At 41.1% G+C, this 15569-nt stretch overlaps 1 protein-coding gene across 3 annotated transcripts in view; it reads right to left on the reverse strand.

Moving 5' to 3' along the window:
* Nucleotides 1–1023: 1023 nt before the first annotated feature.
* The window catches only part of CSRNP2 (cysteine and serine rich nuclear protein 2), a 62579-nt gene continuing 48033 nt past the window's right edge, over nucleotides 1024–15569 (reverse strand). For all 3 annotated transcript variants that reach the window (XM_056562654.1, XM_056562653.1, XM_056562652.1), the window contains exons 3-5: nucleotides 10361–10620; nucleotides 3732–4028; nucleotides 1024–3067 (exon numbers count right to left, since the gene is read on the reverse strand). In XM_056562654.1, coding sequence (XP_056418629.1) covers nucleotides 2225–3067; nucleotides 3732–4028; nucleotides 10361–10620 — 1400 coding nt within the window. In that variant the 3' untranslated portion in view covers nucleotides 1024–2224. The remainder of the gene's footprint in view (nucleotides 3068–3731; nucleotides 4029–10360; nucleotides 10621–15569) is intronic.

The raw sequence follows: 15569 nt of genomic DNA on the forward strand, positions 1-15569 counted from the left end.
GAGCTCCCCGCCCAGGTGACTACTTACGGTGGCGGCGGTGACTAGTTTATAACTTCATATCTTCACCATCCCTGGGGGCAGGAGCATCCCCCGGGAATGGTGAAAATAAAGATTTTACCCTATATAACGCTTTGCAAAGCGTTATATAGGGTAAAATCTGATGATTGGTTCCCTTTAAAGTCACAATGGAAAGATATATCCCTTTATTTAATTATTTACTTATGTCACATATGTCATTTGCAACACCTATACTACCCTGGTAGTTTAGTAGGAATCTGATAACTGGGGACCTGATTAGGTAGTGAGAAATAACAAAGGGGATGGAGTCTGACACATGGGAAAAATGTGTACCATGTATATAACAACCCAGTAGTTGATGTAATCCATACTAAAATAGTGACTTCAGAAGTACATAGCATTTTCACCGTATCGGTCACATTGCAGGATTTATTTATTTTTTCTCTTTTTATTTGAGACATCATATTCATGCTGCCTAAAACGCAAATCATCAGGGTGCCCCTGGTGGCTTCCCCCTGCCCTTCCAGCCTTAAAGGGTTTTTCCAGGAATAGAACAACAGAAGAAAATATCTTTCAAAAACAGCTCCCTGTCTGTCTCCGGGTTGTGCGTGGTATTACAACTTGGCTCTATTCACTTTAATTGAACTAAGCTGCAGAACCACACCCAACCTGGAGACAGATGGAGAGCTGTTTTTGAAAGAAGTTAGTTCTATTTTTCTATTCTGGATAACCCCTTTAATTGATGGACCTCTTTTTGTTTTGGTATATAAAGAGATCATGCAAGCCTGGTTGGGGTCAGATACATGTATCATTTTTATATATGTATTGCAATTCCCATGAGAACATCTAATACTCCAATACTGCTTCACTGTAGGGATTCATTTGAAAATGCATTAAAATACTTTCTGAACACATTTAAAAGGGAAATCCAAAATGTAAGAGGAATCTAAAAATAATAAAATGTTACCTTTTTATACTAAAAAAAAAAACACACCAAGACCAAAATCTGAACCATCCCAGCTGTAGGTGGCAGCATTTTATTAGTCAGTTTTAAACCAACCTATTAGGATAAGATGGATTCTTTGTCAGTTCTTTGATTTGCCAATAAAGCTAGGCCCATATGTTGGACTAATGCACGAACCACCATTTGTGGCACTTAAAAGTCAATGCTTGGCTATTTGCTTTTAAAAGTTTGCCAAAGTAAAATTAAACAGGTTGATAATTAATATCTGGAAATAAATATTCTGTATTAGTCTCTGATTTCATAATTTAAACACATTTAAAAGTAAGAACCTATTTCTTTTGTAAAAAGGACTCTACACATACTGGTTGTTTTACACGTACACACCAGACCCTCTGTGAAATGGGGTTATTTCTTTGAAATATGTGGTAAATCCATATGGATAAAAGACTAGCACATTAGAGAGCACAAAAAGTACAACTGTCCCCTTACATTGTCCAGGTGGAAAGATTAGCAGCTTCATAAAGTAGAAGAGAGTCCTGTAAGTTAGTCCTGTTTTAAAGACTTGCCTTAAAGTTAAAGTGCATCTGCACCGGGACTTGAAATTCTTTGAAATTGTAAAATAGAAAAAAGAAAAAGGCAGCTGAGCTCTCCAAACTGAGAATTCACAATAACCCTACTCAATAGCACCATAATACCTGGGCATGTTTGCTCATTTACATATTACGTTCCAAATATTATATATAGGCGGTCTATGGGCTTTAAGATGGATCAATCATAAATGTCCAAAACAGGTAAACATCTCAAACTGAACACATTTTTGGACCATAGATCTACATCTGTACAGCTGTTAATTTGCAAATAAAGTTTCAAGTTATGGCAACTAGGCATGATGTACCTAAAATTAATGGGTGAGAAACCAATGGGGAAATATTGCAACAAAACCTAGCAAAAAGGTAAATGCCACCCCATTAACCAAACATACTCAAGGCCATAAATGCCGATGTCTTCTACTGGTATGGGCAAAAGATTTCTTTAGTGCTACTGTCATATTCAGCCTTGTGGAACAAAAAAATGGAGTGATAGTTTTTTGTTTCTCATAACAAAAACGGACCTTAGTAAGTGAGCCTGTATAAACAGATTTCTTTAACAGGTGCGCATAGGGTAGTAAGACAAGGGAGTAATAGATTATAAGTGAAGGAGGAAAACTTGGGAGTGGCTTGTGCAAAATGTTTGCCAAAAGTGTCAGGCGGTCAGGTTATTTTCTGCAGAAAAAGGCTGGCCTGACCAGGAGGTTTGGCTCTCAGAATCTTCTCGCAGCTTCCCCCCTTCACTTATGCAGGTGACTATTGGCTTGTTAGTCTGAGATGCCAAGTCAGAGGAATTGACCCCAGACTCAGAGGCTGGGTCCAACTCTTTAGAGCAGGGTGTAATTATAGTGCAAACCTCAGTGTTAACCTTTACAGCACCACTTGGTTCAGTGGCCTCAGAGTGAACAGATTCTGTCACATCTGACCCTGTGTCTAATCCTGGCGAATTATGATCATATATGGACACCTCACTTCCATCAGTGTAATCCGGAGGTGTAGCTGGTCTCCCAGAGTCCTCATCAGCATAACAGAGGACAGAAGGACTAGAAGACAACAAAACAGGATTTATAGAGGAATGGCAGGTGGACGGTGGCAGTGAGATAGGTGTCTCCAAAAGGCATACATCTAAAGACTCCACGCTGGAGTCCAGACTGAGACTAGAACCACTAGATGCCTCATCACCCTCATCCAAGAGCCTCTGGCGCTCCTCCGCACTTTGTAGGTGTCTGACAGCAGCCTCGTTCTCCAGGTGATAGTTCTCAGCAATGAATTCATGGAAGTCCTGTGTCTCCTGGTGGGGATGGACAGCAAGAGAGGCATGAGGAAGATCCTCTTCAAGGGGTTGAGGTCGTGGCTGCTGTCGCTTATTTTCCAGCTCAAGTTTCATAATAGTGTGTAGATAATGGGTCCGTACACGTATAGGGTTAAATTCAATCCTGCCAGCTATATTACTGCAGCCATCACGAGAACACCCACATGGAAAGGACATACGATCCACCTATTAGTGTAAGAACACCAGGGAAGAGACAAATGAAGGAAATGTGTAAAAGCCTTTATGTGGATGAGAAACAAGTAATGTTATTCTTAACTAAACAAAGCATTGTAATAACAAATTATGAAACATCTAAAATACTAAAAATATGGGATTTACAAGAGGATGTGGGCACAGAGAAACCCCACTTTAAGAGAGAACTATCATGCAGAAAAATTTATAGTTTTAGATCACGGGGGGTCCGACCACTGGGACCCCCCGCCATCTTCTGCACGGCACCTCATCTCTCCCCTGGACTGAAGCCTTGGCCAACACGCTGCCTCCATGTATCTCTATGGGAGAGTGGGAGATACACCATTCGGAGATGGCATGGAGACGGCATGTCAGCCGCCACTTTGTGAAAGGGTCCACACGCTCTGTTTCTGAGGACTACTGGGGTGCCGAGCGGAGATCACCGAGGGTCCCGGCAGAGAGTATTCATTTTCCTGAAAGATAGTTCTCCTTAAACAGATGAGGCCCTAAGTGAACCAAGAAATGTGTTTTCGTTTTTTTCCAAAGTTTATCTTATTTTGTGAAAATAGATCTCGGATAATAAAGCTTGGTTGCACTTCGCACTAAGAAATTTTATTTTATGCAGCCCAAAAAAAAGGCATGCACAATGTTCCCGCACCTGACATTTGATCCCAGCCTGGCTGCATGGACAAGCTTCCGGATCACAGAAGAGTCGACAGTCACACCCACATTCCTCTCTAGAAAGACGGATGGCTCTAAGTTCCTGCTTCTCTTCAGCATCTATGCGATGTACCCCAGCTGCTCGAAGAAGAGCTCTGCGCCTTTTTGTTGGTAATGGCTGAAGGAAGAAGTAATCGTCTACTTCGACATTGTCTACATCTATATCTTCATCCGAGACATCCTCCAAGGTGAGGCCTTCAGCTTCTTCCGACTCTACTGTACCATTTTTGGTCAGCTGAAGATGAAGAAAATACTAGTCAATTCAGAGTTATTGTGAATAATTTTTTTTTTTTTTTTTTTAAGTGTTAAAGCAAAACAGTCCCACCCACACTTTAAAGCAGTTTGTTACTCTCCTATACTCACATAGCTGATGCCAAACCTGCGGCCATAGGCCTTGAGGATGTAGCAGCAAATGTTCAAAGTTATAAAAAAGAGGTGGAGAAAAGAGTATTAAGGTATGTTCACATATGGGGTCGCAACACAGCAAGCGTACTCTGCAAAGTCCTATGGTGTACAGTGGTCCCTCAAGTTACAATATTCATTGGTTCTGGGACGACCATTGTATGTTGAAACCATTGTATTTTGAAGCCAGAACTCTATGGAAACCTGGTAATTGGTTCTAAAGGCACCAAAATGCCATCCAAAAAATAGAAAAAAGTGAGGATTACAGAAAATAAGTAGATAAAGCAAGTCCTTACATATAAACGTAAGAAAGATCTGCTGGAAGCTGTAAATCGCTGTCTATGTCAGTGTTTCCCAAGCAGGGAGCCTCCAGCTGTTGCAAAACTACAACTTCCAGCATGCCCGGACAGCCAAAGGCTGTCCGGGCATGCTGGGAGTTGTAGTTTTGCAACAGCTGGGGGCACCCTGCTTGGGAAACACTGGTCTATGTAGAGGACAGGAGCTTCTTCAGGGTCCTGTCCAGTACACGCAATGTCCTAAAAGAGTAACATGGAGTTGCCCTCACCTGGTGTCCAAAGGAGCAGGTAACCCTGGTATAGATAAAGTGTACAGAACATGAACATGTAATACCCCCTGTACTGTAGGGGGCGCTACCAGACATCAGTCAGTGCATACGCTTCAGTAATACAGGGGTTTTACCAGTGAATGCCCATTCTAATTGGTCAGTTCTTCCAGCCATTGACACGTTTCACAGATCTGGACTGTCCATAGCATTGTATGTTGAGTCTGGTTTCAAGTTACAATGGTCCAGAAAAGACCATTGTATGTTGAAACTATTGTAAGTTGAGGGATCACTGTATTCACACGTATAGTATTCTGTGCAGGATTTCATGCTGCAGTTTTCAATGGAAACTAAATGACTTCCTGCGCAGAATACTGTATGTGTGAATAGACCCCAAATGTATTTAGGCCCACACATGCACGTCTTTGACCTCCTCATCGCCCCCTCATTTTTATGGCTGTTAGCTGTTTCTGAGAGCAGAACAGGCCCTGCACCTATCACAATTTTTTTTTGCAGATTTTCTGGATGTCATAAATGGTTATGACCAGAAACCAGTACAGGTTAAATGAAGACATGACAGCTCCAACTGTAACCTGCCTGTATGGTTAACTCAATAATCTTTTCTAAGTCGGTGGGGAGTCTCTTAAAGGGTACCTCTCATCAAAAAAACTTTTCATATATTATAGATTAATGTATGCAGAATAACTTTACAATTGCATGTTATTAAAAAATATGCTTCTTTCTATTTACTTTTCCACTTTGAAGAAATGACCACTAGGGGTCTCCCTACCAGTCCTGGCAGCAAGCATTTCAGACTCATGCTGGAGTCCTAAACACTACGAGCTGCCAGTCTGCTTTGTTCACAAAGGAGAACACTCAGAGATACCAGCCTGCTTTGTTCACAGCCTGTTTGGCTGTGAACAAAGCAGGCTGGCAGCTCTGAGTGTTTAGGACTCCAGAATGAGTCAGAAATGCTTGCTGACAGGACTGATCGGGAAAAATACAATAGAAAGAAGCATATTTTTCATTAACATGCTATTGGAAAGTTATTCAACATTCATTAATCTAAAATATATCAAAAGTTTATTTGATGAGAGGTACCCTTTAAAAACCATACTGCTTGCCAGATGTAGACGAAGATATCAGTCATATGTCACTTTAAAAAAAGATTGTTGGATTAACCATTCATCAATCCACTGAACCCATGTTGACCCTCGAGCAAAAGGAGTTTGCAACTCATGCTAGGAAACATTCAGGTTGTTGTGCCTACAAGTACAACCGCCACAGATGAGCGCACACCCTTTTACTGAATTTTGTGCTCGCTGTAACGGTGATGCATAAGTGGAGCAAGGGGTATTTTGTTTCTTGCAAAAGACTTTGGCATAAAGTAAGGGACATATTTTCACTCTAGATGCTTGCAGACATTTCAACTCCATAAAGGTAGAAATAAGAAAAAAAATACTTAACTTTCCTACAAAATCAAGCATAGCCTCAATGCATCCAAGACATTTAAAAAAATGTAGCTTACAGGACAAGGATTACTACAAGAGTCAGGTCTGCGAGAGACAAAGAGTCATTCTCCATAGGGAGGTTTCATCATGCAGACCTTAGGGAACGAGGAGGACATGGAGGTACACGAAGCAAGTGTAAAGCTTATCAAGTACAGGCCACCTAAAGCCATGACCAAGGTTAAACCTAATTTAGAAGTACAATTTCCGAAATTAATTAATTTTTTTAGACTATTTGATAGACTGCACTTTCAATGTTAAAAATGACCCTGACCACACATTCTGCCACATATTTATCCTGTCCTGCTTCTATATACACTGCTCAAAAAAATATAAAGGGAACACTTAACCAACACAATGTAACTCCAAGTCTATCACACTTCTGTGAAATCACACTGTCCACTCAGGAAGCAACACTCAGGAATCAATTTCACATGCTGTTGTGCAAATGGAACAGACAACAGGTGGAAATTATAGGCAATTAGCAAGACACCCTCCGATAAAGGAGTGGTTCTGCAGGTGGTGACCACAGACCCCTTCTCAGTTCCTATGCTTCCTGGCTGCTGTTTGGTCACTTTTGAATTCTGGCGATGCTTTCACTCTAGTGGTAGCATGAGACAGAGTCTACAACCCACACAAGTGGCTCAGGTAGTGCAGCTCATCCAGGATGGCACATCAATGCGAGCTGTGGCAAGAAGGTTTGCTATGTCTGTCAGCGTAGTGTCCAGAGCATGGAGGTGCTACCAGGAGACAGGCCAGTACATCAGGAGATGTGGAGGAGGCCGTAGGAGGGCAACAACCCAGCAGCAGAACTGCTACCTCCGCATTTGGGCAAAGAGGAGCACTGCCAGAGCCCTACAAAATGACCTCCAGCAGGCCACAAATGTGCATGTGTCCACAAAAACAGTCAGAAACAGACTCCATGAGTGTGGTATGAGGGCCCGACGTCCACAGGTGGGGGTTGTGCTTACAGCCCAACACACCGTGCAGAACGTTTGGAATTTGCCAGAGAACACCAAGATTGGCAAATTCGCCACTGGTGCCCTGTGCTCTTCACAGATGAAAGCAGGTTCACACTGAGCACATGTGACAGACGTGACAGAGTCTGGAGATGCCGTGGAGAATATTCTGCTGCCTGCAACATCCTCCAGCATGATCGGTTTGGCGGTGGGTCAGTAATGGTGTGGGGTGAAATTTATTTGGGGGGCCGCACAGCCCTCCATGTACTTGCCAGAGGTAGCCTGACTGCCATTAGTATGTACCGAGATGAGATCCTCAGACCCCTTGTGAGACCATATGCTGGTGCGGTTGGCCCTGGGTTCCTCCTAATGCAAGACAATGCTAGACCTCATGTGGCTGAAGTGTGTCAGCAGTTGCTGCAAGAGGAAGGCATTGATGCTATGGACGGGCCCGCCCGTTCCCCAGACCTGAATCCGATTGAGCACATCTGGGACATCATTTCTCTCTCCATCCACCAACGCCACGTTGCACCACAGACTGTCCAGGAGTTGGCGGATGCTTTAGTCCAGGTCTGGGAGGACATCCCTCAGGGGACCATCCGTCATCGGGAGCATGCCCAGGCATTGTAGGGAGGTCATACGGGCACATGGAGGCCACACACACTACTGAGTCTCATTTTGACTTGTTTTAAGGACATTACATCAAAGTGGTTTTCCACTAGTTCATTCATTCAGATGTAAAATGTGTTATCTTAGTGTCCCCTTTATTTTTTTGGGCAGTGTACATAAAGAAGAAGATTTATCAAAACCTGTATAGAGGGAAAATGGTGCAGTTGCTAATAGCAATCAGATTCCTTCTTTCACAGGACACTTTTTAAAAATGAAAGAAGCCTCTTCTTTGGTTGCCATGAGCAACTGCACCACTCTTCCTCAACACAGGTTTTGATAAATCTCCCCCAAAATTATTACATTCCATCTTTGAACACAATCTTTAATGAAAAGGGGTTTTAAAACTCCTCCCAGCCCACTCCTGCTTTATGAAGGTATGAAGGGACTGTAACTACCATGCATGGTACTTGATCATGGTGGTGCAATGGAAGTCTAAAATCAAGGAAGGAGAAACACAAGCTCAGGTTGTGGTCAGAAATAGAAGGTATTCACTTTACTTTCTGTAACAATAATTAAAACTTTAAAAAAAAAAAAATAGATTTCGTTCACTGCAACGTATATGTCTTGTTCTTTTGTTACCCGTGTTATTTTTCATTCCCTTTGTCTGATATTTCGGTCCACATGACCGTATTGTGTTAAGTATTTCCTGTTTTGGTGTGCCCTCCACATCTACCTTAATAAACTTTTTTGTTGAATTGTAAAAAAAAAAAAAAAAGAAAAAAAAAAGAAAACCAAGGAAATTATCAAAATGTTAAACTTAACCTCACTGATGAAAATGTAGTTAAAACACAAATCTACACAATTTCAGAAAAGTCAGGCTTTGACTGGTATTAACCCTGATATGCACCTTCCTGAAGCGGTGAAATTAATATTAAATGAGCACATTTACAAAAAACGTTGTACATCTTGGCAAAACAGTTCATTTTCGAATATATTTCATAGGAAAATTGTATTTCCTTTTTATAGAAATCATGGCTTATAAAATCATGGCTTTGTCTAAGATGAAGCACAGGCAAAGACAAAGTCCAGCAAGTGAAGGTTGGCTAGAACTCCTCTATGCCCTCTCCTGTCTGATAGCACTCCTCTGTACTCTCTCCTTTCTGATAGCACTCCACTGTGCTCTCTCCTGTCTGATAGGACTCCTCTGTGCTCTCTCCTGTCTGATAGCACTCCACTGTGCTCTCTCCCGTCTGATAGCACTCCTCTGTGCTCTCTCCTGTCTGATAGCACTCCTCTGTGCTCTCTCCTGTCTGATAGCACTCCTCTGTGCTCTCTCCTGTCTGATAGCACTCCTCTGTGCTCTCTCCTGTCTGATAGCACTCCTCTGTGCTCTCTCCTGTCTGATAGCACTCCTCTGTGCTCTCTCCTGTCTGATAGCACTCCTCTGTGCTCTCTCCTGTCTGATAGCACTCCCCTGTGCTCTCTCCTGTCTGATAGGACTCCTCTGTGCTCTCTCCTGTCTGATAGGACGCCTCTGTGCTCGCTCCTGTCTGATAGCCCTCCTCTGTGCTCTCTCCTGTCTGATAGGACAGGAGAGAGCACAGAGGAGTCCTATCAGACAGGAGAGAGCACAGAGGAGTCCTATCAGACAGGAGAGAGCACAGAGGACTGCTATCAGACAGGAGAGAGCACAGAGGAGTCCTATCAGACAGGAGAGAGCACAGAGGAGTCCTATCAGACAGGAGAGAGCACAGCTTCATACCTGGCGGCCTTCAGACGATTTCAGTAACCAGGGGCCACCACTATTTACACTTGAGATGGCTCTGGCAGCATCTAAATGAGCTTTAAAACTGTAATTGGTGCAGTTGTTTGGATCGCCACATACTTGTTCCCACCGTAGGGCGTTCTATTGGCATGCAAGACCGAGGGCTTACCTGGCCTTCTATTGATAGAGCACAGATGTGATGGATCAACGCATGACAGATGTCCTGCATTGATCTGTATGAGCAATCTAATTAGGTCTTATACAACTACAGATCACAGTGGGGAAAAAAATTAGCCCTTAAAAAGGAATTATAGCAGTCACAGTAGGGCAATTTTAAGCATACTTGTTTTCTTAATTATTTTTTTCTTTTTTTTAATAGTAAAATAAACAAGAACTATAATATATGTTGTATCATTATAATCATATTGTCCTACAGAATTGACAACATGTCATTTTTACAGTAAAAGTGCACTGCATAAAAGCAAAACCCTCCAAAGTTTGAAAATTAGTTTTTTTGTATTTTAAATTTTTTTTATTTCACCCCACAGCTTATTTTTTGTTTTGCCATAGATTTTGTGGTACAGTTAGTGATCCAAAGTATGATTGGTCCCACATAAAACAAGCCCTCATACAGTCCTGTAGGTGGAAAATTTAAAGACCTAGATTTAAAAAGGCGAAGAGGAAAAAAATGTATTTAGGGGTTAAATCAGAAGATCACGTTTCTGAACAAGGGACCCCACACTTTTGTAGCTAGTGACTTACCTTCATCTTCCTTGTGTGAAGTTTCTCCTCCTTTAGGTGCTCACGTAGGATTTCCCGATGTGACACCTCTTGTTCCTGGGCAAACTCACAGAGCGTGTACTTTCGCACAGAGTTGTGGCGCTGGGCCATTCCTAAGGAGCTACCACCCTGGCTTGGCACACTGGTGAATCCTTGGCGACGTGAGAAATAAAAGACAGTGACCTGGTCGAAACGGACATTCTTTTGTCTCAGAAGTTTCTGCCGCTTTAGGATGGATGTTGCTAAAAACAAAAATCCAGTTTAAGTTATTTATAGTAAAAACGTTTGTTAAAATTAAAATCCCCTACTAGCCTGCTTAATGTGAACACCTCCCTCCCTACTAAATAAGATAGCTGAGATAACATGATGGCACCTTTGACATAGCATCTCATAAACCGATACACTGTTAACTAGGATTAACATGCACATGTCTAACAAACATGGCGACAAGAAAACAAGAGGAGCAGAAGAAAGTAGGTTTGGTGTCGTTCACACTGCGGAATCTCCGCTCGCTTAATTCAGCGAGCAGAGATTCCGCCTGGCCGAATACTTCAGCGCTAGGGCCACGGGGCACTGAGCTGTCACCATTGACGGCTTTGGGCCGCTCACGGATTCCGCGCAAAGAATGAACATGTTCTTTCTTTGCGCGGAACACTTTCAGCAGCGGAAATGTCCGCCTCTGAAATTCTGCAGTGTGAACGAGTCTCGCGGAGACCCGTTCACACTAATATTAAAGTTTACACCGCGGAATTGCGCCCGCAGAATTCCGCCCGGAAATTCCGTGGCAATTCCGTAGTGTGAACGTACCCTAAGAAAGTTTAAATGGGCACTGTCAGATACAAAAACTTTGTATTGCTTTAATTAGAAAATTTTCAGTATTTCATACTGAAAAAGCCAGTCAAACAACTGCCCCCCCTGCCTGCTTGGACACATACTAATCCTGCTGTGTCCATGCGTCATCACCTATGTCATGGACACACTTCCTTGATTGACAGCTGTAAGCGCAGGGCTCACAGCTAGAGGAAAAATCCTGCCACTGTCAGCTTGTGTCCCGCTACTGTCAGTGAGGACAAGCTGGGAGTTGTAGTTTTGCTAATGCTAGGGGAGATGTGAGCAGACAGCATACTGAGCGAGGGGGCGGAGACCTGCACAGTGAGGCCACGCCCCCTCCCTTTGAGAGGAATTCAGACTAGTGAGCTAAATTAAAGGTGTAATAAATAAATAAAATAAAGGTGCTAGACACATAAAAATGGATGTACATGGTCAGGATTAGGTACTGAGTAGTGTTGAGTGGCATAGGCCATATTCGAATTTGCGAATATTCGCGAATATATGGACGAATATTCGTCATATATTCGCGAATATTCGCATATCCGTAATATTCTCGTTTTATTTTTGCATATGAGAAAAATCGTGAATGCGAAAATTAACATGCGTAAATTAGCATATACAAAATTAGCATAAGGGAATATTTGCATATGCGAAAATTATCATATGCAAATTTTCGCATGTGAGAAAATTCGCACACCAATCTCACACAGTAGTATTACAGCCTTCTTTACACCACACAAGCTGGAAGCAGAGAGGGATGATCACTGTGATGTGTACTGTGAAAAAAAAAATATATTTTTTAATATATAGTGCTATATTCGCGAATATTCCCGAATTCGCGAATATGCGATATTCGCGAGCAACACTAGTACTGAGTGATATATATATATCTATATTAAAAAAAAACTTATGTTGGATATGAAGGGTACGCTTTAAGGGGTTGTTCTCAGATTAGACAATATTCCATCAGGTGCCGGTCTACAGAAGCCACACTGTTGACTAATGAATTAAAAAAAAAATTATCAGGAGACAAAGTAGGACAGTGTGGTCGTAGCATTGCTACCACTTTGTTTTTGCAAAGCGGTCACATTAGTTGGACTTACATCATACAGACTACAGTTGGACTAAAACTATACAGACATTGATGCTTAGGGGGAGATTTATCAAACTGTTTAGACGGTCTATATTTGTCTCTCAGAAAGTCTCAGTCTATTAAGTGCCCTTCTCCGCAGAAATAGTATAGTAGTCTACAATAGAGGATAAAATGCAGTGGTCTGGAATTTATCAACTGAGACTTTTATTGGAAAGTCTCCAAAAAGTCTCATCAGTGGAAAATACGCCAAAATGTCAGACCTGGCGAAAATACAATCTAAATATTTATTAGGAAGCCTTTTATCAAATTTTTGGGATGTACCTTGCAACATAGTGCAGTTTATGTTTCAAATTAAATTTTAAATTGAATCTGAAGGGTAATCTAATCTAATAATATATAAAATTCTAAAATAATACAGTTTAATCCGAATGATCCCAATTTTTTTTGGTCATTTTTGTTATCCTTGTAGATGTCTGATGCAAACTTTTTTTTTTGTTTTCTATATTTTAGTGCTCCAATTTCACTTTTGCAGCTGATTTGAAGAAAGCATATGAATCTACGCCATGCGCATGGTGCAGTTTAGTCTCTGGAGAATTCTGAAAACATGTGTAGTGGAAGCATGGTGCAGTTTCCCATGGCAACCAATCCAATTCCTTAAGTTTTTTTTTTAAATTTTGTTGAGACCTGCGAAAAAATTTAAAAAGCATTCTGATTGGTTGCTATGGTCATTGCACCCCTCCTTCTCTAAACATGTCATCAATCTCCCCCTTTTCAATTCCACAACACTATGCTGTGCCTGACTGTGCCTAAGGCTATGTTCTCCCAACAAAATGTACACATGGAGAATCTCTAAGCGCACATTGCGTACAGTGCGTGCGTTGGCAGAATCTTCCGGCGCTTGGACCGCAGAGGAGTGCGCTGCCTCAGACAGTTTGTGAGGCTTCCGCACAAAGAATGACTGCGTTCATTCTGTGCGGACACGGACAAAGGAATTTCCGTTCAGGAAAAATCTGGCATGGAAATTCCACCGCGTGCACTGAGCAACAGAGTCACATTGAATTTAACATGACTCTGCTGCAACGGCATCTTCGTCCCAATTTCTTATCGGGAATTCGAAATTGAATTTCCATTGTGTGAACCCAACCTACGATTCTGGCCGATTACCACATGGATGATCCTCCTTTTGAAGTTAGACTAACAGAGTTAAGGGCCAACTTAGAATGTTTAAAAAAAAAAAATATATATATATATATATATATATATATAAACATTAAAGAATATATAGAGAAATACTTTAAGAAACATGTGGTTTGGAGAGGTTAAATTCTTGTACAAATATTAGAACCTAAGTGCGAAAGCAAGTGGAACCAGCCACAGAAGACATACTGTACGAGATGTTTATACTTTATAGTACACTTTGTGTGTGTCTGGAAGTCCGTGATAATAAATGACTGTACTACGTGCGACTCTTGATATATTTGTCTCAGGCTCTGAGACTTTTATGCGACTTTCTCTCGTCTAAAGTGCTGTGTAGAATAGACAATGTCCATTCGCAAGATTTACTAAATGCTGTGCAACGTTTGATAAATTGCATGGACAATAGACACATGCTCAGAGATTTTTCTCGTCTAAAGTACTGCGGAGAATAGACAATGATAGTAAATCTCCCCCTTAATGTCCGAAAACCTCTGTAGCCTCCAAATTGTCCTGCTCTGGTACAAATCTTAGAAAAAATTATGTAATCATCAAAGTGGCACTTTTTTTTTTTTTTAGCAATTATACAAATTATAGATATAAAACAAAAAGAATGTTTGTATAGAGCCCCTTTCACATGCCAGTATTTTATACCTTTATTTGCAAGCCAAGAAAAAATAGAATGAAAATGTCTGCACTTCGATTTGGCCCCACCCTTAGTTTTGGCTTACAAATGGTGATGCAAATACTGATGCGTAAAAGTGGCTTAATAGCTGATCGTTCTGGCTTCATGTTACTTGAAACTATCCAAAGAATAGGGGATGTGTGTCTGATTTTCCTTTTTAAAGTCACACACAGTGGCTAGGAACCACCAACACCTTTAGCCACACTCCAGGATGGATTTCAATCTTAAAGAGAATTTATAATACTTTCTGTTGTGTCAGCTGATACTCTCTGGTTGGGGTCATGTTTTATTTCAATTAAGTTTTTATAATTTAAGCATACCTGTCATACCATAGAAAAAAAACTACAGGCTTATGTATGTCACTCACTATGTCATGCAGATGCTTTACACCTTTTGTGTGTCTAGCTTCTGTATTTTGCTCACAAATACGTCTGTTCTGCCACTCATTCATTCTGACATATACTGCTCAGGAAATGGCGTGTGTGAGGCAAGCACTGAGCCTGCCCTCACTCACCATGCATTCACTTCCTTCCTGAGTTAGCTGTGCTGCGCTGGGTCTTCATACAATCACTGTAACCCCTCCCTCTGTTTTCAGACAGGAGAGTGATAGACAGAAAAAGAGTGAGCAGTGCTAGCCCAAGCCTATGTAGTGCTGGGACAAAGATGATGCAGCAGCCGGACAGGAGTGTGTTCTGGATGCTATGAGGACATTTAACAGGGACCTCTACTGTTTTTTTTTTTTTTTTTTTTTTAAATAAGCCATGATTTCTATAAAATGGAGATGCATTTTTATGAAGTATAATACAAAGGTTAATGTTTTGCCAAGATGTACAACGAAAAAGTTTTGGATGCTGACAGTGCCCATTAAACGGCAGATTAATTTTTCTCTCAACACTGACTTATACCATTTTTTTTCCTATTCTTTATATGGAAAAGGATATTCCATTACATAAAGTTAAAAGCATTCCCTTTCATTTGCTTGAGGTATGCTTCATACAGCCAGAACGTTCAGCTATTAAATAAACATTGTTTTGTGTCATGTCTGTGATTTATGTATTTTATACATTAAAAGGTTAAAAAAAAGTGTGGGGATCCAATAATTTTTGCCAAGGGTTATATAAACTTCCTGTTCCAATTACAGTAGAAAAAGCAACTCAGGATGACAAACAGCTACTAGCAAGAGAAACACAAGAAAGTTTTTTTTTTTTTTTTTACTACAGTTAAAGGGGTATTCCAGGCCAAAACTTTTTTTTCTATATCAACTGGCTCCGGAAAGTTAAAACGATTTGTAAATTACTTCTATTAAAAAATCTTAATCCTTCTAATAGTTATTAGCTTCTGAAGTTGAGTTGCTGTTTTCTGTCTAACTGCTTTCTGATGACTCACGT

This window comes from Hyla sarda, chromosome 2 (genome assembly GCF_029499605.1).
Source record: "Hyla sarda isolate aHylSar1 chromosome 2, aHylSar1.hap1, whole genome shotgun sequence".
Taxonomy (NCBI): domain Eukaryota; kingdom Metazoa; phylum Chordata; class Amphibia; order Anura; family Hylidae; genus Hyla; species Hyla sarda.